General features: G+C 44.0%; 1 protein-coding gene and 1 pseudogene across 1 annotated transcript in view; one reads left to right on the top strand and one right to left on the bottom strand.

Annotated features, from left to right (window-relative positions):
* Window positions 1–3,838: 3,838 nt before the first annotated feature.
* LOC125440611 lies at window positions 3,839–7,851 on the bottom strand (annotated as a pseudogene).
* Window positions 7,852–22,779: 14,928 nt separating this feature from the next.
* The window catches only part of ENTPD3 (ectonucleoside triphosphate diphosphohydrolase 3), a 30,140-nt gene continuing 26,629 nt past the window's right edge, over window positions 22,780–26,290 (top strand). Inside the window, exon 1 of the mRNA XM_048511466.1 lies at window positions 22,780–22,879. Coding sequence (XP_048367423.1) covers window positions 22,842–22,879 — 38 coding nt within the window. The 5' untranslated portion in view covers window positions 22,780–22,841. The remainder of the gene's footprint in view (window positions 22,880–26,290) is intronic.

A 26,290-nucleotide genomic window follows, 5' to 3' on the forward strand; every position in this document is an offset into this window, starting at 1 on the left:
GTTTCTACTTGGTATTTGAGAAAATGGCTGAACGCCTATTTCTGGAATGCAGGAGCAAATCGATGATGGTTGGACTGGTGGCACACATGAAATTCAGTTGTGCGGGGTGAGGGCCAGTGGTTTACTTGCAATCTCTCCTGTGAGGATTTGTTGCTTCTTACCTGCAAAAGGTCCTTCTTCACTGAGTGTACAAGGACATCTTTCTGGGTATTTCCCACCATTCACCAGGGAGGCAAGAACTGGATGTTTTCTGCTTCCTGTATTCTATGGGAACTACCGAGCAGGCTTCAGTTCCAGTACTACCCACAGTTGTAAACAAACTATACCAAATAACTGAGAGCAACATAGATAACGTATCAAACTGGAAACAGTAGAATAACCACAGCATGAACATTGAGGTAATGTGTTTACAAGGTTGCCTGTCTTAACTCCGATAACATGGGGAGGGCAAGATGTCCTCCTACCCTCGTGGAGGACCTTTCACAGATAAGGAAACCCGATCCTCTCTTCATCCTCTTTGAAGATGCAGCCAGGGGCCAGGAGCTGACAGGTCTACTTGGGAACAGAGAAGGGGACAGCCTGACTTCCTTCCTGGCCCTGCTCTGCACATGGGAACCAGAAATAACTCCTCCCTGAAAAGCTGCCCAGTGGAGGTGAGATCCGCTGCTTTCCTTACCTGTCCCTCTAAACCAGTAGTGGGATTCAAACAATTTAACAACCGGTTCTGGTGGTGAGATTCAAATAATTTAACAACTGGTTGTTTACAAGCACCATTTTAACAACCGGGTCTGCCGAAGTGGTGCGAACCTGCTGAATCCCACTACTCTAAACCCTTCCAGGGCTTCCCCATTCTGGCTTCTTGAACCTACATCCCTGGCACTCCTACAAATACAAATGGATCAAAAAGGAGGAAGTTGGAAGACTTCAGAACTTTTCTGTTTTTTGTATCCTCTCTAGGAACCCACTTCTATCTGCTTCAAAACCTTGGCCCTTTTCCTTCCCTATTATTCATTGTTATACTATTTAACTTCCTGTAAGATTCTGAACTGGCCTGCCCTTTTCTTTTTTACTGGTTCCCGTTATGCTAAAGTACCATCGAGTTTTATAAATAGGGATTTCAATGGTATTTATATATTTTAATTTCATGTTTGTTTATTTGGTTTTGTTGGAAGCTGCCTTGAACTCAACTTGTTGGGAAAAGGCGGGGTAAAGTACATAACGAAGGATTAAATGTGAATTTTAAACCCCAATCTGGCCAAGAAAACTTGCTCTCTAATCCAGATGTGTAAAGTCCGGCTGGGATTGCTTAATGGTGATGGCAAGGCATTCTGTTCATGCCCAGACACATTGTCAGCCAGTAGAAAGTTAGGCAGAAAACAAAAGTTCAAAAATTATCCCTGCAACATCAGGGAACATTCACTGAATGTTTAGAAGACTCTGGGCCAGGAGTCCCCAATGCATGATGCCCAGCAACACCTTTACTGGTGCACACCAAGTGTTTTTAAGATGGGTGGCCTTTGGCCACTGAAAATCTAGTTGGTTTTGCATATTAAAATATGCTTTATTCTCTCTCACTCCTCTTCCCATTTCTTTTATCCTTCTTCTCCCTTTCACTTGTGCTTCCTCTGTGTGTTTGGCTCTGCTTCCTGAAGCAGCCATTTGGCGGTTTGTCTCTGCCTCCTGCAGTAGCCATTTTGGAGTCACATGCAGCACACTAGATCAAAACTCCAAAGGGCCTCCCAGGCTCATAAAGCTGGGAAGCCTTGCTCTATCTCTTCAGACAATAGCAGGGAATACTTTAACTGAGGTATTGAAATCTTGGCACGGTTTCCTATGGTTGCTGTAAAGCCCCCAAATACAGCCAACTTCTTGTAAGAAGAACAGTCATTACAATTTCAAAATGCCAAATGGACCTAATCGGCTAAGATCAAGTTTAATTTTAGGAAATGAGAACTATTTAGACATTAAACATTTTAGCAGAAAAATTAAATAATACAAAATTTTCTGTCTCTACATCTCTGTCTAGCTTCTTGAACAGTACAGTCAAAAAGAAATTTTACTTTGATGGGCTTAGAAAACAGTCACTGTTTAGACTTGCTTCCAGATCCGGGGTGAATTTTGGAGCCAGCCTGCAGTCTGAAGGACAGAAAGGACACTGGAAAGAAATCCTGCCCGATGCTTCCAGCCTCACATTCGAAGCTTGACAAAGATTCTCAAAATCCACCAGAGCATTCAGAACCAAAGAACAGAGGACAGGAGAGAGCTCTTGGGGACCCTGTGGCATGTGTCCAGCAGAAGTCCCCTAACCCCACTTCTGTGACTCACCAGCCAGATAGGACAAGAGCACCAGAGGATGATGCCTCGCAACAATTATCATCTTGGCACAGAAATACACCACCATATAGGGAATTAATAAGAGACACAAGGGACACTCTACATCACTCTTTCCCACAACATGTCTTCCCTCAAAGTGACTGAAGCAGCTGCAACTCGAAATCCTGCCTGAGAGGGTTCATTCACAAAAGGAGAACTCGAAAGCATTGACAATTACAAAAAAGTTAATTACAAAAAAAGCTAATACTTTGGCACACAACAAACAAGGTCACATGTATCATTTATCAGGGATGGGTCTTCCAGAAGAGACGAGGGGGAGCCCTGCTTGGAAATCTTCAGGAAGTGCTGCAAGGCCTGCTTGCTTGCAAGGGGTTGTCAAGGTGGTTGAAGAGCTAGGATCTTTTAACAGAGCGACGCAGGAGAGAAGAGGGCTTTGCTGTTTTATTTTGATTTTGTTTATTCAAGGACATCTATGAAGTACATAGACTTTCAGACAAAATAATGCAACAGTAATCGAAACACATGCTAAATACAGCATTCCAGCTATGGACACATAGAAATAAAGCAACCTCTTATAATAATCAGCGCAAAAAAATAGAAAACAAAAGAGCAAGAGAATTAGCCATACTGACTGAATCTCTTTCCACATTCTGAGCATTCTTCTCCCTTAGGGTGGGTTCTTGATGTCACTGAAGGATGTTACCAAACTGAATTCCTGCTCCACTCTTTGACTGAATTTCTTTCCACACTCTGTGTAGTACCCCAAAATGAACCCAAAGTGGAGAAAAATGAGGAATAACACGCAATACTGCAGTCTGTAAATACCAGAGCAGGTCCCTGAAGGGGTACCCCAAAATACAAACGAACAAGATTATAATGGTAACTTTATTAGATACAAATTATTTGATGCTGTTGAAGACTGCTACTCTGAATCTTTTTCCACACTGATCATTCAAAAGATCTCTCCTTTCTGTGAGTGCTTTCATGCTTGCGAAGATTGCTTCTGCCACTGAATCTGCTTCCACACTCTGAGCATTCAAAAGGGGTCTCCTTTGTGTGAATTCTCTGATGCTGTTGAAGACAGCTACTATGACTGAATCTCTTTCCACACTCTGAGCATTCAAAAAGTCTTTCCCCTGTGTGAATTCTTTGATGTAGTTGAAGATGGCCAGTCTGACTGAATCTCTTTCCACAATCTGAGCATTCCAAAGGTCTCTCCTTTGTGTGAGTTATTTGATGTTGGTGAAGACTGCCACTGTGACTGAATCTCCTTCCCTCCCAGGCGTTTCCCAAAGGTCTCTCCTTTGTGTGAGTTATTTGATGTTGGTGAAGACTGCCACTGTGACTGAATCTCATACCTCAGGAGCATTCCGAGTCTCGAATTCTTTGATATATCGAGAGATTGCCGCCATGACTGAATCTCTTTCCACACTCTGTGAGCATTCAAGGTCTCTCCCTGTGTGAGTCTTTGATGCTGTTGAAGTGCCTATTTGAATCCTCACTTTCACTCTGAGCATTCCAAAGGTCTCTCCCCTGTGTGAATTCTCTGATGCCTTTGAAGGGTGCTTCTGTCACTGTATCTCCTTCCACACTCTGAGCATTCAAAAGGTTTCTCCTTTGTGTGAGTTCTTTGATGCTGTTGAAGATGGCCAGTCTGACTGAATCTCTTTCAACACTCTGAGCACTCAAAAGGTCTCTCCCCTGTGTGAATTCTCTGATGCCTTTGAAGGGTGCTTCTGTCACTGAATCTCCTTCCACACTGAGCATTCAAAAGGTTTCTCCTTTGTGTGAATTCTTTGATGCTGTCGAAGATTGCCGCTGCACCTGAATCTCTTTCCACATTCTGAGCATTCAAAAGGTCTCTCCCCTGTGTGAATTCTTTGATGCTGTTGAAGAGTGCTACCCTGACTGAATCTCTTTCCACACACTGAGCATTCAAAAGGTCTCTCCTTTGTGTGAGTTCTTTGATGCCGTTGAAGATGGCCAGTCTGACTGAATCTCTTTCCACACTCTGAGCATTCAAAAGGTCTCTCCCCTGTGTGAATTCTCTGATGCCTTTGAAGGGTGCTTCTTTCACTGAATCTCCTTCCACACTCTGAGCATTCAAAAGGTTTCTCCTTTGTGTGAGTTCTTTGATGCTGTTGAAGATGGCCAGTCTGACTGAATCTCTTTCCACACTCTGAGCACTCAAAAGGTCTCTCCCCTGTGTGAATTCTCTGATGCCTTTGAAGGGTGCTTCTGTCACTGAATCTCCTTCCACACACTGAGCATTCAAAAGGTTTCTCCTTTGTGTGAATTCTTTGATGCTGTCGCAGATTGCCGCTGCGCCTGAATCTCTTTCCACATTCTGAGCACTCAAAAGGTCTCTCCCCTGAGTGAATTATCTGATGCCTTTGAAGGGTGCTTCTGTCTCTGAATCTCCTTTTACACTCTGAGCATTCAAAAGGTCTCTCCCCTGTGTGAATTCTCTGATGCCTTTGAAGGGTGCTTCTGTCACTGAATCTCTTTCCACATTCTGAGCATTCAAAAGGTCTCTCCTTTGTGTGAGTTCTTTGATGCTGTTGGAGATGGCTACTCCAACTGAATCTTTTTCCACACTCTGAGCATTCAAAAGGTCTCTCCTTTGTGTGGGTTTTTTTATGCTGTTGAAGATGGCCCTTCTGACTGAATCTAATTCCACAACCTGAGCACTGAAAAGGTTTATTCCATATATGCATTCTCTGGTGCACAAGAAGCTTTGATTTAGAGCTGAAGAAGTTTCCACACCGAAAACATTTATGTGCCCTCAGTATACTGTGCTTTTGAATATGTACATTAATCTTTCTTTTACCTGAGAAAGTCATTCCCTTTTCTAAGCAGATTAATGGCTTCTCTCCTGAATGAGTCCTTTGGTGTTGAAAAAAATATGATTTTTGTGAGAAGCTCTTGCCAAAGACTGAGCAGTTATAGTGTTTCTCTGCTTGAAATCTTCTTTGATGCCTCAGCTCTACTCTGCAAAGAAAAGTCTTGCCACACTCCAAGCATTGGGTCTTCTTTCCACTATGCATTTGCAAATGGATCTCATATTGGCTTTGATCCAAGAAGTTCATTCCACACTCTAAGCACTCATATGCTTCTTCTACTGTGTGGATTATTTCATGGAAATCCTGACCTTGGCGAGAAATGTGTTGATTGTTCTTTTTGGCCATGTGACTTCCTTGCTGTCTCTTAGGTCTGCCTTGATTTCTGTCACTTTCTTTCCGATCATCATTCTTCACTTTATCTGGCAATAGCTGATGCACTTTCCCATCCCCCTCATTCCACTGCTCATCCCCTGCTGGAATAAAGAGACCCCATTAGCACCCAAACAAGGAGACCTGAGTTGCCCTTTAAGTTCCATCCACAAGAAAAACATTTCAGTGGCTTTTTGCTTGCTGCTGTACAATAATATATACTATAACATTCAAGCCTGCTGCATCAGAAAAGTTTGGTTTGCAATCTAACAGATTATATACCTCCTCACCTGAGCGAATCCTTTGATGTGAAGAAAGGGCTGATAGCCGATTGTAGGTCTTTCTGCATGCACTTCATGCAATTACAGTTTCTCTCCTGAGGGAATTTGCCTCTCAGCAATAAGAGTGATGTTCTTATTGAACATCTTTCCAAGGGCTACACTTGCATTTTTGTTTTTTCTTGAGAGGATTCTCTGGTTAGCATGGAAGCCTATGTTCCTTCCTGTTTTGGTTGAAGAGGTGCCAGTTGTGGGGAGGGGAGATAAAGCCTAAAGCCATCTAGGTGACTGCTATAGGAAAAGACCTTTGGCCTCCTCCAGCTCAGTTTTTGTTAACCCCCTCCCCCTGCCATGCTCCCTAGAATATCCCATATTTAATTATAGCCGTTCAACCCTGAAAGGAGCTTAAGAGCTCTCAGATTTCAGGCCTCAGAAAGTTTCCCACCCTCTTGCCTAGCAAGCTTGTTGATTCTGCCAAACTAACACGTGTGAAGAAGTCAAGTGGAAATCCTTTGAGAGTATTCCCTGATCATTCTCTTGACATAACTATGAAGAATACTCACTTGCAGCCAGCTCGTCTGGCAAGGACACGCTCTTTTCTCCAGATCAGAGTCCTCCAATCTCAAACACTACAGCACATTGGCTCTCCAGACCACAGTCAGAGGGGATCACTCTAATATCATCAGGAGGATAAGTGTGTTCTAGTGGTTGTCAACTGAGAAATTAGGATTTGGCCCCTTTCAGAGTCTTCCTGAGGGGCTCGAAGTCCCACATTGACCTCAGGCTGGGACACCCTCTCTGGTTAGGTTGATTTCACACAGCACAATAATAGTGTTTGAGAGTATTCCCATTAAGCATTTTAGAATCTGGGACTATTTTATTCTGGTTTCTCCCTTCGTGAAGGAATCGAATTATGACAGGGAGGAAATATTCTGATTTCTTTTGCACCAGCCTGGCTTTTTTTGTTTTTACAACACAGATGCAGCTGTGCATGCATGAACATCCCGTGTGCTACATTCTCATTGGCTGTCCCCCAACAAAGACAATGCTTCCGACTGGTGGATCCACAGAAACTGCAAGAAAATCAAGGACACGCCCTCCCCCCTTCTCTAGCTTTGGAAAGGAGCTGGTGCAGTGAATAACACAGCAAGCACGTTATGCTATACAAAGTGAAAACTTTTGACCAATACTGGCCGGAGCACTATGTCCCATCCACATTCAAAGGTGTGCAAAAACCACAGTACAAGTGACACTCAGCTCTCCCCCCCCCCAATTATATACCAAATAAATTCGACCAAAGGTGCGCGCATCTGCCTAGCTGCGTGCTATGAACACCCAGAATACATAAAGAAAAGGAAATGGGGCCACTGTTGTGAATCCACTGCCATGCATACGGGTGAAATGGCACTCAGTTGCTGTCATGGGCAGAAAATGTGCTTGGGGAACATTTTGGAAAGGGCAAGCTGCCACACCAGTCAGCGGCTCAGCAGAAATAAAACTGATATAAGGCAGGGAGGACAGTTTTTTGAAAAACTTAAGGCAAGGGAAATATTGAGGGATAATCCTACTTTAGGAATAGGAGCTATGAAAGGTTCTTGCCAAAACAAGATATTTCCCTTTGTCAACCTGGAGTATTTTGCCGTGCGGAATCAACCTCAGTTGCCCCAGGCAAACCAGGTGGCTTGGGTTGCTCAACTTGGCCATGCTGAATTGCTTTTGCTGAGGCCTCCAGAAGAGAGCAAGCCGCATAACAGGCCTCAACACAACACATTGATGTTCAATATTTTGATTCATGCCTCATCCCAAAGGCAGATGTGTACCTCTAGCACCTATAAAAGTTCCTTACCCAGAGAAACAACACTCCCGTAGTTCTCTAGCATGATGTCCTCGTAGAGATCTCTTTGGTTAGCATTTAGCAATGCCCACTCTGCCTCCGTGAAATACACTGCCACCTCCCCAAAAGTAACCAAAGACTGAAAGAAAAAGCAGATTTCCTCATCAAACGTCTTGTCACACAGACATGCCATTCTGGGAGTTCTGGGAGGGTGCTCGATGGAAAGTTTATAAAGTTTATAAAGAGTGGCATTCAGATCCTCTTGCCTGGGCCCCTCAGCACCAACTGCAGGAGAAAAGGCCCCCGAGAAAGGAGGGGGGACCCAGGATTCCCCTCTGCTCATCTCCCTCACCTGGACTGGAGGTGCAGCAGCTGTTTCCACACCTCCACAAAGAGTATGACTCAACACTGTCTCTTCACTGCCTGCGAGGGAGAGATAATCGGGAGAAAGGGACTTAGCCTCCACTTTCTATTATGTTTGCTTACATGGACTGCGCTTCATGCAATGCTGTTCCCTGGACTGTGAAACCTTGCCCTGTGTACTCTAACCTTGCACATGCCCGAGTCCTGGCTGGTGGAACAAAAAGATGGAGACCAAAATGACATTGGATGGCATCTTGTCCCACCAGGCCAAAAAACAGACCTGAACTGAGCCCATCAGAAAACTGAGGGTAATATCAATTAGTGTCTGTAGCATCTCCTGATTCACAAATGTCACATTTGCATTGTTGGGCAGAGGAAATTTTAACATGGCATCACATCCACCCCAAGGCCCCCACCACAACCTGGCATCACTCATCCAATGGTCTGTTTCCTACAGCAGCCCATCAGATGTCCCCAAGAACATGAGCACAAAACGCATTTGCCTACTGCTCCTGGCCCCTAGCAACTGTTTTTCACAGCTGTGCTGACCAGAACATGCAGGTTTTCTTTAGTCACAAGACTGAGGAGCCCAGATGAAATCTGTCCACTCCCCCAACCCTGTTTTCAATGAGCTTGAGTCCCTTTAATGGAAAAAGGAGGAATATGAATATTGTAATCAATATGAGGAACTTCCCCCATGAATATGTCTAATCTCCTTTTACAGGCATCCCAACTATTGAAGACTAACTGTCTCGAGTTGGATGAAAAAACTTTTTTCTTGACCAGAACTCTCTGTGTCCATTGAATTAACTGGGTGCCCCAATCCCATCCAGGCACACTGATTCCTTACCACATGAGAGGGCATCTGGGGTATGCGCCTGGGCCAGCTCCCCTTCCTCCCACAGAGAGAACTTTGCTTCCAACTTCATGGATGGACCCCATGTCTGAAACAGCAACAAGGGAGACAGTTAAAGGATAGAATTGATGACGCCAAAGAATGGATCCAGCCCCATTCCCGGACTCTGCATCTTTCTATAAGCAGACCTTGTAAGGTTGTCTTTCAACACTGGTGAGTTATCTGGATAACAGATTCCCTAGAAGTGGCTGCTGAAGCAACTTGTTAAATCTCTCATTTGGATGATTAAAATTGGTCAAATATCAGGCAGGGAAGCCTTAGGAGGAGGTCAAATATTGTTGCTAGAATTGGACATACTAGGAAAAACAAGTCCTCACCTGTTCTGCCAGCCTCTTCTCCTCAGCCTGACTCAGGAGGAAACCCTCGGCCAGGGCCACCGCTTGGGAACTGGTCTCCGGCCCACATCCTCTGACCCAGTGCTGCATTTCCTGGGGCAAGATGGTCAGCAACTGCTCCAGGATCACCAGGTCTAGGATCTGCTTCTTGGAGTGCCTCTCGGGCTTCAGCCAGCAATTGCAAAGTCCATGGAGCTGGCTGCAAACCTCTCGGGGCCCATCGGCATCATGGTAGCGGAACTGCTAGAAGAGGAAGGAAAGTACTTCTGAGTTCAGGAGTTCCTGATCCCAGTTCTCTGGCACAGCTCTCTGCCAGAATTCAACACCACTCCCAGCTTGTATGGCACAGAGGTCTTTCCTTGCTGTCTTGCCAAGGACCCGGGCCTTCTGGGTCCAGCTTTTCCATCTCCTTCGCCTTCTGTTAGGTCGCTTCTGACAGTGAAACGATGCATTTACTTACTTGATTATGAAAACAAGGCTTCTTCTGGGGACAGGAGGGAGAGAGACACAAGGAAAACAAAAGAGAATGGAGCCGCAAGGTGCATCAGAACAAAAGTGCTTCTTGTGTTTTGTAATATCATTCTGCTATATTACATACAAAACTTTTAAAGATATGCCTGTCCTGTCCTTTGGGGAAGTTAACTGTCTCTACCTCTTTAAAGATGATACGTTGGATCAGACTATCCCTGGTGCTTCAGATGGCTACTAACATATCAAAAGATATGCCCACCCAAATCAATTGGTCTCCTGCTTGTATACAGAAAGTATAAATTCGATGATGGCACAGAGTGGGAATGTACAAGGGTTTGTATGTGAAACAGTGCACAACAGCTGCAGGGATTAATAGAAGCTGGGAGAGGCAATGAACTCTGCCGAAAGCACAAGTTGGCCAATTCCAGGTTGGGAAATGCCTGGAAATTCAAGGGTGGAACTATGGAGGACATAAAGGCGCTGAGTCCACCTCCTGGTGGAAGAAGAGTTTAGAAGAGGAAGAGTTTGGATTTATACCCTGCTTTTCTCTTCTCAAAGCAGCTTACAAACTCTTTTCCCTTGCTCTTCCCACAACTGACACCTTGTGAGGTAGAAGAAGAAGAGTTCGGATTTATACCCCATTTTACTCTCCTATAAAAAGTCTCAAAGAGCTTACGAACTTTTTTCCCTTGCTCTTCCCACAACAGACACTTTGAGGCAGGTAGGGCTGAGAAAGTTCAAAGAGAACTGTGACTAGTCCAAGGTCACCCAGCAGACTTCGTGTGGAGGAGCGGGGAAACAAATCCATGTCACCACATAAGAGTCCGCCGCTCATGTGGACAATCAAACCTGGTTCTCCAGATTAGAGTCCACTGCTCTTAACCACTGCAACACGCTGGCTCTCTTTCCGCATGTGGACAAATGCACTGTAATTCCGGGTGATCTCCAGGCCCTACCTGGATACCAGTAATGCTTCAGCAAGGAGATGGTAGACGGCTAGGAGCACCAGCTCAAATCCTTAGGCGGACCTGAACCCAGGCCTCCTGTAACTGTTCCCTTGTTTCTCCCTGTTGTGTTGCCCGAGGGTCTGTAACTCTCCTGCCTGGCAAAAAGATGCTCCTCCCACTCAAACCCCAGCGCTGAAGGGAGAATTTGGCCTTTGTATGTGGCTACTGGGCATGTGGCTTCAGCTCCATGCACCTCCCCTCTCAGCATGTCACAAAGGAGTCACCTCATGTGGTGATTGGTGGGTGTCAATGGTGTTTCCACGGATACTGCCTGGAACCTTGGCAACAGGATTTCCAACCTCTCCTGTGCTGGGCAGGTCGGACACTATTTCACAGCCACGGCCCCACAAGCACTGGGGTCTTGGGATGGTGCTGTGGTTGATTCTAATGCAGGAAGAAGATCCCTTCTTTGGTGCCCATTTTTACCCGTCAAAGCAAAAAAGAAAAAAAAGCCTGTTGTTTTCTACATAATTCAAATACTCCAAATAGAACTCCAGTTTCACACATTTCACTTTTCTTGTGCTGAAACACACTGATAATGCCCCCCGCCCCAACCCTCTAATTCCACTTGGATGGTGGATCAAAATTGGCGCCTACTTCACAGGACTGTTGTGAGAATAAAATGGAGGTGAGAATGACATAAGTTGCATTCTATCCCCAAAAGGGAGGCAGGGAGAATATAAATGAAGTAAATAAAGTTCAGCCAACAATTAACCAAATGAGATAACCTATATCTCCAGTAGCGCTTGCCTCCTTTCATAATTCCCTGTTCTGGATATGTCCCTTTTCTACATCCACATCATAGTTCCTATGTTTGAAAGTGATAAAAATTGTTCATTTCACTAGTAGAAATAAAATATACATTAAAATACATATGCAGCTAGAAGAGCTACATTTTGATTATCTTGGCTGTGATATTAATTAGAAACAGAGCCCTACGGGGATGGGGCGGTATAATAAATCGAAAAAATAAATAAATAAATAAAATTAAAATTAAAAAGCCTGTAGAAAAAGTTGCCCAAGCTTTCTCTGGAGCATTTGCTGCAGCAATTTCTATTTTCCAAAAAGATAAGCTGACGACAATTCACATAGCAACTTGTCTCTTTGGTTATTGCAATTACTGTAGCAACAAGATAAATATCTTTTCAAAATAACCCTTCAAAAAGAATCTCCTATGTATGCTGCTTATGAACTTGGTACATATATGTACATATGTACAGTGCGGTCAAGTTGTAGCCGACTTAGGGAGACTCAGTAGGGTTTCAAGGCAAGAAACTAACAGAGGGGGTTTGCTACTGTCTTCCTCTGCACAGCAACATGGGTATTCTTTGGTGGTCTCCCATCCAAGTACATGCCGGGACTGATCTGCTTAGACAAGGTCAGGTTATTTATTTTATTTATACTTTACATTTATACCCCACCAATCTCCCAAAGGACTCAAGGCAGCTTTACATATCAACATATGATAAAAACACTATCAAAACAATACAAAAATACAAAGATATAAATGCTAAAACCAGTAAAAAGCAGTAATTTCAAGATGGCGTTAAAATCCTAACAATATAAGGGAGCAAGCATGTCATACCCCAGGCGAGGATCAAGAAAAGATATTAAGCAGGTTAGCCTGGACCATACAGATCAGGACTGGTACATGTGGTTTCTTTCAACTGTAGCTATTATTTGTTTAAAGGCAATGTCTGTGGAACTACTCTGTAGATTTCCTGGTGACATTTCTGTTAATCAGAACTGATGTTTTCTTCCGTATTAGATCAACTTGTATTGATCTCATGCTATACTATTTTAGACCCTGCCAAGTGTAAAAGAGCATAAACACCACAACTGCAAAACATAACAAGATTTTTCCTAGCATTAGTCAATTCTCTTCAGTAGTTCGTCATTTTAACTTCCTCTAAAATTAAGTCTGTTTTGTGCCTGTGGCTTTAAAAGCCCAAACTGTCATCTAGTATAATGCAACTTCTTCCTCCATAACCATTTTTAAACAATAAACATCAACTCTGATCAAGCTATCTTTACCTTAAAAATTGCTGATTGAACTTTAAAGACATCCATAATTTGAAGTTTCACCAACAAGTTGCTCCAACTAATGTGCAGTGATACACATCTTTTATTCTACCATCCTCTGCAGGGGAAAAACTTGCAAGCTGCCAGATTTGCAATGCTCTCTTTCATGATGCCAAACCAAAATGTGAAGAGAGAATATGCTAAAAATCTTCCTAAAGCATGAAAATTATAAATACAAAGCATTAGTGTATCAGTTCCTGTACAGGCATCACAAAAATTATACATGACATTTGTACACGAGGAGATCGTGAGTTTAGTTTTATTTAAAAAGTATTACTTTATTTTCCCAACTAATTTCTAACTATAGAAAACAAATCAATCATTTCGGAATACTAAAAAACCACAGTAATGAACACATCAGCGTTAACATAAGCCATTCATACAGGAGGAAGAAGAAACAGGAGTGAGTTGTATCACACATGATTCACACTTCCAGCACATGAAGCATCTAATCCACATTCATTACACAACTCATAACTGCATTTTTGGTTAAAAAATAAAGACAATTTAGGCAGGACGAAGATGTGAAGGTCTGGTGGAAAAATTAGAAATTTTGGCGACTACTGGAAAAAGTTGTTGAACTATTTTGTCTTTTAGAATAAGTGGGATGCTTTTAGAACAAACAATGTGCTTTTAAAGACAATATGAAATGCTGTTGAAGACACTACAGCTCTTAAATGCAAGATGCACTAGAAGGATACGTTACCTGGCCTCTCAGTGATTTTGGCGCGAAAACGTCGTCTGAAGCGGCTGCGTCGATTCCCGAAGCGCTGCCCTCGCCCAAATAAAAGCTCCCCTTTACCGCGTAGTCTCCCCACACAACCCTTTCCCGCCCTCCTTAGGAATTCGGCGCGGGCCACCTCTAACCCCCTCCGCGGCCTCGGGAGCGCCCCTGGGAGAGTCGGCGGTAATACTAACCGAGGAGTCGGCAATTCTCCATCGTTAAGCCCCCTGCCCCAATAACATTAACAATAACACCCCCGCCCCAAGGTCTGCGCCGCACGTGCCACGCCCGAGGCGAGAGGAGTGGCCGTGAAAAGGGGGCGGGCGGGCGCGGATACTTCACGCTCGCAGCACGTGGCCGGGTGGCCTCGGTTCGGCTGGGGAGGGGACGGAGTCTACGAGGGCGAAGCGCGGCTCGAAGTTGAGGTTCGGGTCGGCTCGGTGCGCGAAAGTGAGGCGGGCGGCGGATTTCTCGCTTTGTCTGGGCCGCCAGCGTTGAACGAAGTCAATGTGGGCTACAGTCGCCGACTTCAGTTTGGAATGGAGAAAGTTGAGGATGGTGACCCTGGAGTCCGTTGCCATCACCCTCAGCGTCAAAAAACATTTAAAACCCTCTGCAAAATTTTGAATTAATTTCCTGCCTTTCTTCCCAAGAGACCTCAAAAGTGTTCCCATTGTTTCACTTTCTTTTTATCCTCGCAACAACCTTGCGAGGAGGGCTAGGCTGAGAGTGTGGCTGGCCCAAGGTTCCACGGCAGAGGGTGGGTTTGAACCTGGGTCTCCCACATCCTTTCCCGACGCTGTGAATGTGACCGCCACACTGAACTGGTTCTCCAAATAATTTTTGACATTGAATATTGCCATATGTGTTTCTGCATTGTTGTACTAGGGGCGTATATTCTGTCTCCTCTCCCAGCCTTGTGTAGAATAGACGAATGTTTGCTGTCAATGTGTGGAAAGAGGGTTCACCTCCCCACCTCCCCCTTCTCCCTGTTGCTGTTGTCAGTCACTCTGAGAAATTGGCAGGCCTGGGATATACACACTTCACTCTCAGAAGCTGCAGAGATCCCCCTTTATACCCGTGAGCATGGACAGGGATTCACCCCTGCACAGTGAAGATTGCTAGATCTTGGTATGCCAAGAGCAGGAAGATCATCCATCATCTTTCGGAGCTTGGATGAAGCAGCAGGCACCAGCATCTGGCTCTTGGAGGCGCTTTTCATCCCCCTCCCCCCCCCCCCCGTTTACACATTAATAGTAATAGTAATATTACCCTTATCTGACATCCATTTACCCCTGCCCCCTATCTCCCAGCAACGGCAAGAGCTGAGAGACATGGGCATAGCCAGGCACTTGGTCAGACGCCCCCAGCAGCTGTTTCCATCCCAACAGAGACATGAGGACTTTGTAACATGTAAATCAGTTGGCTGGGTCTACACATAGAATGAGGTTGTAAAATGGTCAATAACCGTTTAGACCACAAGGGGGAGAATGAATATTCCTCCACATAAAAAAGGAACATACAAAACTGTACAAACAGAAAAATGGTTCTAGCCTGCCTCTTTCCCTGTAAATTAGAAACACGAACATAGCATGATATTTCTAATGTGAGGGGAGAACTGAAAATGTGATTCTCAATAAGCAGTCTAAAGAGGAACAGAAAAAAGTCATATAGGCATTTTCAGGATGGATATAATATCCTGGGGGAAAACCAGGATCATACATACTGGGATGTTTGTATCCTGGTTTCTCCCTTTGCACTGCTGCCCGTTCTCGCATTCAGACCAGGAGGAACAACTCCCAGGTGATTGTGCACGGCCCCCGGTTTAGTTTCATTGTCCATGGCAACGTTTCCACAGATGCATGAACAATCCTTTTTTCCCAACATTCTGACTGGTCGCAGCTGTGGGGCGGGGAGAGCAAGCAGCGAGGCAGGAAAAATAAACCGGTCTGTCTCCCATGGTATTTGCATGGGAGTGGGATTGGCACGTTTTTTTAAAAAAAAACTGCCAATTTTATCATTTTTTTGAAAGCCACGGGATAAGGGAAATCTCGCAGGGCGGGCCCGAGTTAGACCCGAAAGCCATGTGGAAGTCATGGCTGAACCAGGATGTTTCACCTTCTTATCCCAGGCTATTTGGGGAAACGTGGGGAAAACACATCACTTTAGCATTCCACTACCATGTTCTGTTGCATGTGTAAATCAGAAGCCAGTCTTATTTTTAGTACATTTTATCCTTCACATCCTCCAAGGATTTCGGAGTGGCATATGTTGTTCTCCCCTCCTTCATTTTATTCTTACAACAGCCTCGTGAGGTAGGTTAATCTAACAAGGTCACTTAGCAAGCTTTCATGGCAGAGTCGAGGTGTGAAATTGGGTCTAAGGAAAGGACGGTGGACTACTTCCTCTTTAAATTGGATCTTGCTTTGGCCCAGCATCTCTTTGTAGCATTCTCTCTTCCCCTGTACCTTTCTGGTGTGTATATAGAAAAGCTCAGTGGATTTAAATTCCAGTGCATCTGATGAATGAAAGATCATGCTGGAATAAATGCTCTAAAGTCCTGATGGATTCTTGTTTTACTCTGTTCTTACAAATTAACAATCCTCCTGGGATTGTCAGATAAAGGTGTGACTCATCTTCAAAGAAAAACATAGTGCAGAGTGATTGGAGATGATGAGGAAGTTCTTATCTGTGATGTTGTATCTGTGACAGCCCATTCATTAATGGAGGTCATGTTGCAAATATCTAATGATAAACATGCATGCACCTTCTTAGATAAACAGAATTTCTTGTTATCTCGGGTTCTACAGGAGCAAACAACCACTGAATAGATGCCAACAGCACAATCTTATGCAGAATTACTCCAGTCCAAGCCATTGAATTCTGCACAGAATTTCACTGCAAATTTGGATAAAGTAGAGAAACTTGAAAACGATCTGCTATTTTTATCAGCTGGATACGTTTTATCAATGTCCCCTCTGCACATCAAGGTAATCCAACATTTACAAGCAAATGAAAGCATTGCAAACTGAACACTTTTGCACCAATGTGCTTATTTCATATGTAGTTTGTTTCAAGAATATTTTTGTAATGGCTGGGAAAATACAAGAAAAGGCCAAATATTTATGTGGGGATTTGTGCTGGGGGGGGGGGGGCTGGGGGAACACAGGGGGCTGGAGGGAGCTGAAGGGACACAGTGACAGAACCAGGGCTGAAATGACAATCATACACTGATTAATATTTTTATGTAGTCACTTTTTAGAATTATCATTTTAACATATCCCCTGAAGTAGACCCATCTTGATTCATTTGTATGTTATATAGAAAAGGGGTTAGGGCTCTTTTCTTTCTTTCTTTCTTTCTTTCTTTCTTTCTTTCTTTCTTTCTTTCTTTCTTTCTTTCTCTCTTTCTCTCTTTCTTTCTTTCTTTCTTTCTTTCTCTCTTTCTTTCTTTCTTTCTTTTTTCTTTCTTGTTAGCCACAATTTTTTTATTTCTACAAAACACTTGTTTTTGAGGTTTTTGGCATGAGTATTGTTTTAATGGTGCTGTGGTTCTGTGTGTCATCAGATACCAGATTTCATGTTGACATGTCACAATGCTGTTAACTTGGCATAAATACCAACCTTGTCTCATCAGTTGGCTTGAATGACGATATATTTCCTTTCATACATGTCGCAAGCAGCATTTCTACAGATTTCGCTATGTGAGTGGATAGACTTTTCCAAAGCGTTTGTCATGCCTCGATCGACAAAACTGAAGTGTTCTTTTACTCTCTAGCTCTTGGCTTTTATCATGTTCATATCTTGAAGATACAAATTGTATAAACTCCATAAAATGAAAGTACAGAATCCATATGATTCTGCCACTTGGACAGAAACACCTGTAGGTTGGTAGGTTCTAGATAGCTTTTTTGCTGGATAAAAAGGCAGGAAAGGGTTCCTTTGACCAGAGGGCTATTCTAGGGACTGTGGGACTGGTCAAAAGCTTTGTGAAACAGGAGTTCTAACAAGGAGGGGAACTGGGCAAGATAGAGTGAAAATGTTGGCTGGATCCATCCCTCTGTATACAGATATATATCTGGAAGCAGGAGGCTATTTTGGCTGATGCCCTGCTCTCACTGGAGATATCTGACTTACCCCTCACACTACTTCTACGAGGGGTCCTTGCCCACCAGGAGTGGCATTTTGAGGATCATTTTGGTCTGCCAGTAGGGAAAGGAATTCCACAGACAGAAATCCTTCCCATCACCAGGTATATACCATGGTATCAGCATTGTTGTGTAGTGATCAAGGGCATGAACTCTAAAGTTTACCCTCCAAGTAAGACTCATGTGAGAAGAAGCCACCACATCACTTATTCTCATCATAGTTCAGATGTTCAGTGTTGTCTCCATGGTGTGGAAAGAAGACCTGAGAATGCAGTATCTATGCCAGGAAACCCAGTATTTGGAGCTTCCTGGCAAAGGGACTTTTGTCCTTTCCATGATTTCTGGTCCTGCCCTAGAAAATGATCCAAGCACTCTCAGATGGAACTTGCCCCCTTCTGTACAGCCTCACCCATCAGGCCTAGATACCTTTTTTGGAATAACTAAAAGGTTGCATCTTTTAAATTTTTTATTGGGGTGCTTCTGACCTGTGTACTGTTTTTGTCTACATCATGTTACTCTTCAGTGTGTATTTTATAATGTTGTTATACCCTGGCTCATTTTAATGACATTGGTTTGTTTTCTTAGTGGCTCGTTTTAATGGTATTGGCTTATTTTAGTGGTTTGTTGTTAATCCCTTTGTTTTTAATGATCGTATTTTAATGGTCTAGTGTACTGATATAATTTATAAGTTAAAGACCTCTGTTTACATTTCTCAGTGGTAGTGGTGGAAAGGGCTGTCAAATCACAGCAGACTTATGTCATCCCCACAGTGTGTTTTTAAGAGAAGAGATGAACAGAAGTATCTTGCCGTTGCCTGCCTCTGCACAGTGACCCTGGTATTCCTTGGTGGTCTCCCATCCAAATAATAACCAGGGCCAAACTTGCTTTACTTCTGAGATCTGATGAAATCAGGTTAGCCTGGGCCATCCAGGACAGGGCTCAAAATTTGTGGGCTTACCCTATAATCACAAGAACAAGGCTTAGAGACGGTTGTACAAGTTATGAAGATTTATTAGTTGCTCCTCGTATTAAAGTTCTTAAAAACCTTTCTTAGCCCACATAGAAATATTATAGCCATTAGTCCTGCTCAACAAATGTGCCACTTCTTTTTGAACAATCTGGGAGGCTTCCAAGTTGTCTTCAAGAGCTGTCATAGGAAAGACTGGACTGCCCATCTAAATTTAAGCATGCTGCCAAACAAATGACTACTATGACTGGAAAAAGGCATCCTGGGAATGATAAAGGGTGTGAGTTCAAATTTACGGAAATAAATGTCTTTTTAAATCCAGCTATTCTGTGCAATGTTAGATCTTGTTTTACAAGAACATGTAATTCAAGTGATGTTTTATCATATGGGCCACATGGAACAACCACAGTTCCCTGACTGATTGTGGCAGTGTGTCTACTGAGAGGCAGCAGCTGACACATGTCCACTCTCAAGCACAGCCATGTTCTGACCCCACGTTGGATCGATATTTCTTTTGGAGTTCACAAAACATATTTTGGGCTTAGCCCTGCTTCACATACAAAGATAGACCCCCCGCCTCTACTCCTTCAGCTGAACAGAGCAGTTACCATAAACAAGCTTCTCTGCCTTTCCCCACACTGACTATGAACGTAGCTTCACACAAGATCCTTCCACAGCTCCCCTCATTGTTTCACTGGCTGAAAGCAGAATGAAGGGGGCTGACCAGTGGAGAGAAGATCAAGTGGGGAAGGGAAGAGAAATATCAGTCTTGTGGGGGGACTCTGTGAAAGGCAACGAAGAAGTGGTATATGTGTGAAGGAGAGAGATGGATGCCTTCTAAAGGGACAAGACATAAAAATTATGGACTGGATTGTTAGTAGAGCTTACGGGTATCGTTAACTTCAGATTCAGCAGTTCTCCTCAACATGGAGATATGTTATCAGAATATGCCTGATTTTTGCAGGTCAAAGAGGCACAAGTGCTCTTTCAGACAAAACAACATGAGTAGGCACTTCTTTTCCAGCATGGAAAAGCTGTTAGTGTGTTTGACTATGATCTGGGAGACCCAAGTTTGAATCCCCACACTGCCAAAGATGTTCACAGGGCAAATATTGGGGCAGTCACTCTTTTGCACCCCAGTTTACCTGGCAGGGTGGTTGTTTTGAAGGTGTCAGTTTGGGACTCATTGGGGAGGAAAGTAGGGTATACATATCTAAAGAAATAACAAAGCCTGTAATTTTTCTTCAGCATCTTAGAGTGGGATCTGATTTGTAATCTGCAGTCATTAAACCTGAGGCATAAACATCATCTCTGCTTTTCCGCTCCCTCCCATTTATATGTTTCTCTCATTGCCAGGCTATCTTAAGCCTCTGGCGTTTTCAGTTTTGGAGAAGTCGGGGGCGGGGGGAGCAAGCTAATGTGAAATTGTCTGTTATTTCTGGAAAAGCAGCCAGACAAATCAGAGGCATTGTATATATTTCAATAGTGGCCTATTTATTCTACCACCAACAAGACCAATTTGGGAAATAATAGCAGAAGCACTGAAATTGTCAATGAAAGAATGTCACAGTTTGATCGAAAGCCATGTAATTAACTGGAAAGGCAGGAAATGTGTTTTAGAAATGGGAGGGCCATCTGCTTATAAAACCCTGCCAAAAACTGAATTGTGGTGATTTTGTCAATTATCATGACAGAGCACAAGGAGTCTGTCATTATCCTAGAAATTCCTTCCTAAAGAATCCTGCTTTGAATGTCATTTTTAAAAACATCTCTGCTGAATTTCTGCCCAGTCAAAAAAAGCAATGGCAGTCTGACTGCGCCAGTGGATCCTCCGGCTTGCTAAGACCAACGTGAATTATGCTGCTGCCTTCACAAGGGGACAAACTGTATCCTGAGTAAAGGTATGCCATTTCATGGTAGGCAGTATTCCGACGCTGATATTTCAGCACCATTTTGATGGGATTTGGCAAGTGCCAGTCACACAATCCAGTAATGAAGGAGTTAATTGTTGCATGCTAATTAGTTAGTGAGGTCAGAAGTCAGTGACCAGGTAATTGATACCTATTGGTTGGGTGGGCTACATGCAGGTCTGCACGTAGGCTTTAGATATATCTTCTTTGTGTTGCACTCTGCACGTGCTCACTCACTCTCTCAGTCAGTCAGTCCGCTCAGCTCAGTTGAGTTCAGTCTATAGCTTAGTAGCCATGTAATAGTCTAAGCAGCAAGCTGGCTGTTGGTGCTAGCTAGTAAGAAAGATGTTTATTGTTTTTCTTCCAAGTTTCCCTTCCCTGTAGTAAGTAAACTTTATTTCAATAAAGCAACTGATCTCTGCCTCATTATTGCATTATCTCTGCTAAATAAGTATTTGTCCACACAACACATTTGCTGTCTCCTGCTTGATGGTTATTGAGGCAGGGGAATCCTGAAAATATTGATTAGCTTAGCTTTTGTATCCCACCTGCCACCTCGTTGGGGCCACCAAGCTGATTGTGTGGATGCTGTTCTACCTGGGAAGCAGTCTGAGCAAAGCATCAGCTCATTTTATTGGTTTGTGTGCGTTTCTATTGTGGGGGGACAGGGCAGAGCATACCTTGCATGCTGGTGGTCTCAGCTTCTATCCCCAGGATTTCCATTTAAAGGAACTCAAATGACAGGTTTGGAGAAAGCCTTTCTGTGCTTAAGACTCCAGAAAGCTGTTGACAGTCAAAGTAGGCAAAGCCAGCTAGATGTGAATCATCATAAGGCAGCTTCATATATTCATACTGTCTGCTTTGGTTAATAATCTCATTTCAGAGCATTCAGATAATTTGGACATAGTTAGTTATGTGTGGCTGTCAGGCACCTTCCGCTCCAATATTGACCTTACTAGAAATTCATTGCTGTATACAGCATCACTGACCCAGGTTATTTTTAGAAGAAATGCTGTGGAAATGGTGTGCTGAAGTTGGGGTGTGGGGGAAGGGACAGAACCACAAGAGCCTCTCATCCCCTGGTGCCCTAGCAGAATTGGGCTTCAAAGGCAAAAGGGGGAGGGTTTAAAATGGCATCACATCCCTGTGGTGGACTTGGAGACACAGTGTCATGTAGTTTGGCCATCAGATAGTGGAAGCAAAGGTTGTGCTGAGTAGAATATGGCTAATTTCGCCTCACTCTATCAACACAAGCTACACAAGTCCTCTACAGATATAGTAAAGGAAGTGGAAAAAAACATGAATACTGATATTGTGGGCATTACTGCATGATTCTGCTTAATTATTATTTTTTTAAAACACCCAGGTATTGTATATGGCAGTGATTTCCGCTGTGGTGCCTATAAGTACCATGGTGCCCACCAATATATTTTCTGGCACCCACTTGCTTCTTTCTCAAAGGAACTTTTCTCCAAGGTAAGGAGCATATCTTGGTTTTCCTGCATTTAATCAGAATAAGAGACATTGCCTTTGTATCTGAGGAGGGCTCTGAGTTAGAATCAGAATAATCAGTTTCCATTATAGGACGACGATTGACCGAAAGTGCCTAATATTTTATGGAACCGCCCAGTATTTTTTGATAGGGCAGCCATTTTGTTGTGATAACCACTACCTGTTCTCAAAAATCTAAAAAGTACCCACAGGTTCAACAAGGCTAAGGATCTGTGGTCTAAAGACGTAATCCAACACTCAGTGAATCTCGATTTTCATTTTGAAGTAACTCTGCAAGCTTCCTACAGCTGTAAACTATGAAATGAACACCTAGTGAATTTCAGAAGCTGCACTGAGAAGGGTTTCCACTGGTTAGAGTTCATTATCTTACTTCCTAGCCCTCTCTCTGATAAGCAAAAATAAATGATTCAGCTTAAGTCAATATATTTAAATAATATATGCATTTCCCAGAAGTCAGCTTTTTAAGAGTAGACCTGGAGCTACCTTAGAACAGGATTCAGGAGTGAAAAGACTTGTCTACAATAAGCAAACTATAAGATCTTTCCTTCGAACATGCATTCTAGCAATTCGCATATTGCAGCATGATGACACTGTACTATTTGGTGAAAAAGTCTGGGTGAAAGACAAGCAATTAAAACAGGCATTTTTCCCCCTTTTAGATATTAATACCCCAAATAATGGGGGCTACTATGTCTCTTTAAAAAGTATACTTCCTTCTACTTTGGGATAAGACAGCAACTACAGTCAAGATGACTGACAACAAGCAACTGAAGTCAACCGAAGAAAGGTGGGTGTTCTGAAATGACAGGTAGAAAACAGGAGTGGAACAAGTTTGGGAAGGAATGGCATACAGGAAACTGGTGACTGAGTGAGTGACTATTTATTTAAGGAATTGGCTCTGACCTGGGTAATAAATGCCAAGGATTGCCTTCCCATCAGCCTATGCCTACCTGCTCCAAACAGGGTTTTGCTTTAAATGTGTAGATAAATTATTCCCTAACAGGATTACAATTAACAGTGCAATCCTATGCAGTATCACTACAGTCTAAATCTACTGGTTTAGTCTGGAAGAAGTCTGCCTAGGACTCCACCATTGAGTAGCCAGCTCTATTTACTGTTGTTCAACTGGAAAAGTCCTTCTTTGAGAGCCAGCGTGGTGTAGTGGTTATGAGCAGGTGGATTCTAATCTGGAAAACCGGGTTTGATTCTCCACTCCTCCACATGAGTGGAGGACTCTTATATGGTGAACCAGATTTGTTTCCCCACGCCTACATTCCTGCTGGGTGATCTTGGGCTAGTCACAGTTCTTTGGAACTCTGTCAGCCCCACCTTCCTCACAAGGTGTCCGTTGTGAGGAGAGGAAGGGAAAGGAGCTTGTAAGCTACCTTGAGTATCCTTACAGGAGAGAAAGGTGGGATATAATTCCATTCCAAACTCTTCTTCTGTCAGTCTCCTCCTCCCTTGGATTTTTAACGCCTGCTCTCCCACCCATGTACACGTGTTCATAGTATGTGGGGAGGCATTCCTTTCTCTTTCTTTCCTCTCATCATCAATACAGGGAGGAGAGAATGGCCTAGAGAACCTACTCTGAACCTAGGCAAACTGGCGCCCGGGGACAAAACCTGAGTTTGGCGCCCCCCCCCCCCCCGCCCTCCGGCCCGGCGTATCAGCGGCTACCCTCCCCCATCATGACCAAACAATGATTTTTTGTACCAGCTCACAAAACGCCTCTCACTCCCAACAAAACATACATGGCTCTCTCCCCACCAACTCTTTTCCTAATTTCCTAATCACAACAACCCTATGAGGTAGGTTGTTAGCCTGAGAAACAACTCCAAGCCAGTGCAAGTGGGTATTAAGCATGTAAATCTCTCACAAATCACCCCCAGCAAAACATTTACCAAACAAATGTCAGCATCATCTCTCACAAAACACCTCCAGTGGAATCCACCCCCAAACAGCATCACTTTCGATGGTGTTTAAACTAGGGAGCTCAGATTCTTCTTTTAAATCTACCCCAAAGGGAGAATCTGGGGTCTCCAGTTAAAACAAAATTGAAAGTGATGCTGTTTGGGGGCGGATTCTCCCCCACCCTGAAACAGCATCACTTTTGAGGGTTGGAGATTCAGATGAAACAAATCGCAGATTTGGCTGGAATCTGGGCAAATTTGGGCACATTCGGACAAAAATTGTCTGATTGTCCACGCCCAAATGGAATGCCCCCATCCCCATTGTTTTCAATGGGAGCTAACCTGAGATCCATGGGGGTCCATAACTTTGCTTCCCCTGAACCAAACATCACAAGATTTGGGTGGTATCATCAGGACAGTCTCTGGATGGTCCCCTGAAATTTTGGTGCCTCTAGTCTTACAATTGCGACCGCTGCAGGCCGGAACATGAAAAACACTTAAAAACTTTAAAAACACACAAACAACCCTGAAATTTTGGCGCCCCCCCACGTGACCAAATGGGGGGTGCCCGGGGACAGAGGGTACCCCCTGTCCCTAGGCAGGAACGCCACTGACTCTGAACATTCCATATTATTGCTGGGCAGTCCAGGAATGTTAGGAAATTTCTTTATTTATCCTGACCTTTTCAAAGAAGCTCAGATTGGTGTAAAATGGTCCCCCCTCTATTTCTTCCTAACAACCACTCTGTAATGTAGGTTAGGTTGAGAGAGGGGAATTCGCTCAAAGTCTCATTGCTCAGTGAACTTCATAGTCCAGCGAGGATTTTGAACTTGGGTCATCTAGATCCTAATCTGAAGCTATGTGTCTGTGTGTCCTGTATTCCAACCTTTATGAACCTGTGGGCACTCTGGAATTCTGATAGAGTGGTGGGCACAATCTCAAAATGGCGGCTACAGAAGATGCAGCCAATCACAAAATGGGTAGGCAGGAGGCGATGCCAACCACATATTGCCAGGGATCAGAGCTATGTGTAACTCTCATAGTAACTCTGCAACATTCCAGATGGAAGCTCTGCTTAATAAGATGCTTTTTAATCTCACAGCCAGAAACCCTACTGGTCAAAAGCCCCATGGAACCCTGTCTACTTTATAAAAGCACTTGGCAGGTGCCAGGAAAGGTGGGCTGTGAAGCTCATAGCAGATTTGTATTTTAAATAATTCATATTTTAAATACTAAAGAAACAAATTTGTCTTCCTGTTGGCTTTCCGCATATAGGGAGACTTTGAGGCGGCTGCTTTCCCACAAGCAGATGTACCCAATTGAGGAATACTGGACACATAGGCTTTTTCAAGGTCAGATCACTTCTCAGTCCCACCAAGAAGAAAATGTCACATGTAAAAAGAGATCCAGAGCAGGTTTGTGCTAGACTGGGACCAGGAAGATCCACTTAATTATGGAACTTACTGTGTGGCTTTGGGGCAGTAATTATCTCAGCCCAACCTATCTCACAGGACAGTTGTAGGTGGTTCTTCCTCCATTTACCCTTACAACAGAAGTACATTAGGCTAGGAGAGAATTAATCACTAGGGATCACCCAGCAAACTTAACATCAGAGTTGGGATTTGAGTTTATGCCTTCCTAATTCTAGGCCGGTGATGGTGAACCTTTTTGAGACCGAGTGCCCAAATTGCAACCCAAACCCGCAAAGTGCCAACCCGGCAATTTAATCTGAATGCTGAGGTTTTAGTTTAGAAGAAACCGGTTGGCTCCCTCTTCCTCTGCCCCACCCACTCGAGCAGGGGCCAGCCTGCTCTAGCCTCCAGCAAGTCCTGCGCACACTGCTCTATGCCTCTCTAGCATCTCTGCCTCCTCTGTGCCCCCCCCCCCACCTTGGGCAGAAACCACCCAGAGCACAGGCACCAGGCCCGCCAGCTGAGTCCTCCCTTCTCACTGCGGTGCACACATATCATGCTCAGTGGCCCAGGCTAGCCTAGATGTGTGTGTGTGTGGGGGGGTGATTTTCTGCCCCCCCACATGACGAACTCTGTGTCCGCGTGCCCACAGAGAGGGCTCCGAGTGCCACCTCTGGCACCCATGCCATAGGTTCGCCATCACTGTTCTGGGCCAACCCTTGCCCCAAACTGGCTATCTTGCTTCTCCCTCAATTTTATCCTCATGCCACAGAAGCAAGATAGCCAGTATGGGGCAAGAGTTGGCCTAGAACCAGGAAGGCATAAACTCAAATCCCAACTCTGATCTGAAGTTTGCTGGGTGACCTTCTGGCAAAT

The sequence above is a fragment of the Sphaerodactylus townsendi genome, linkage group LG11 (genome assembly GCF_021028975.2).
Source record: "Sphaerodactylus townsendi isolate TG3544 linkage group LG11, MPM_Stown_v2.3, whole genome shotgun sequence".
In the NCBI taxonomy this organism is placed as follows: Eukaryota; Metazoa; Chordata; class Lepidosauria; order Squamata; family Sphaerodactylidae; genus Sphaerodactylus; species Sphaerodactylus townsendi.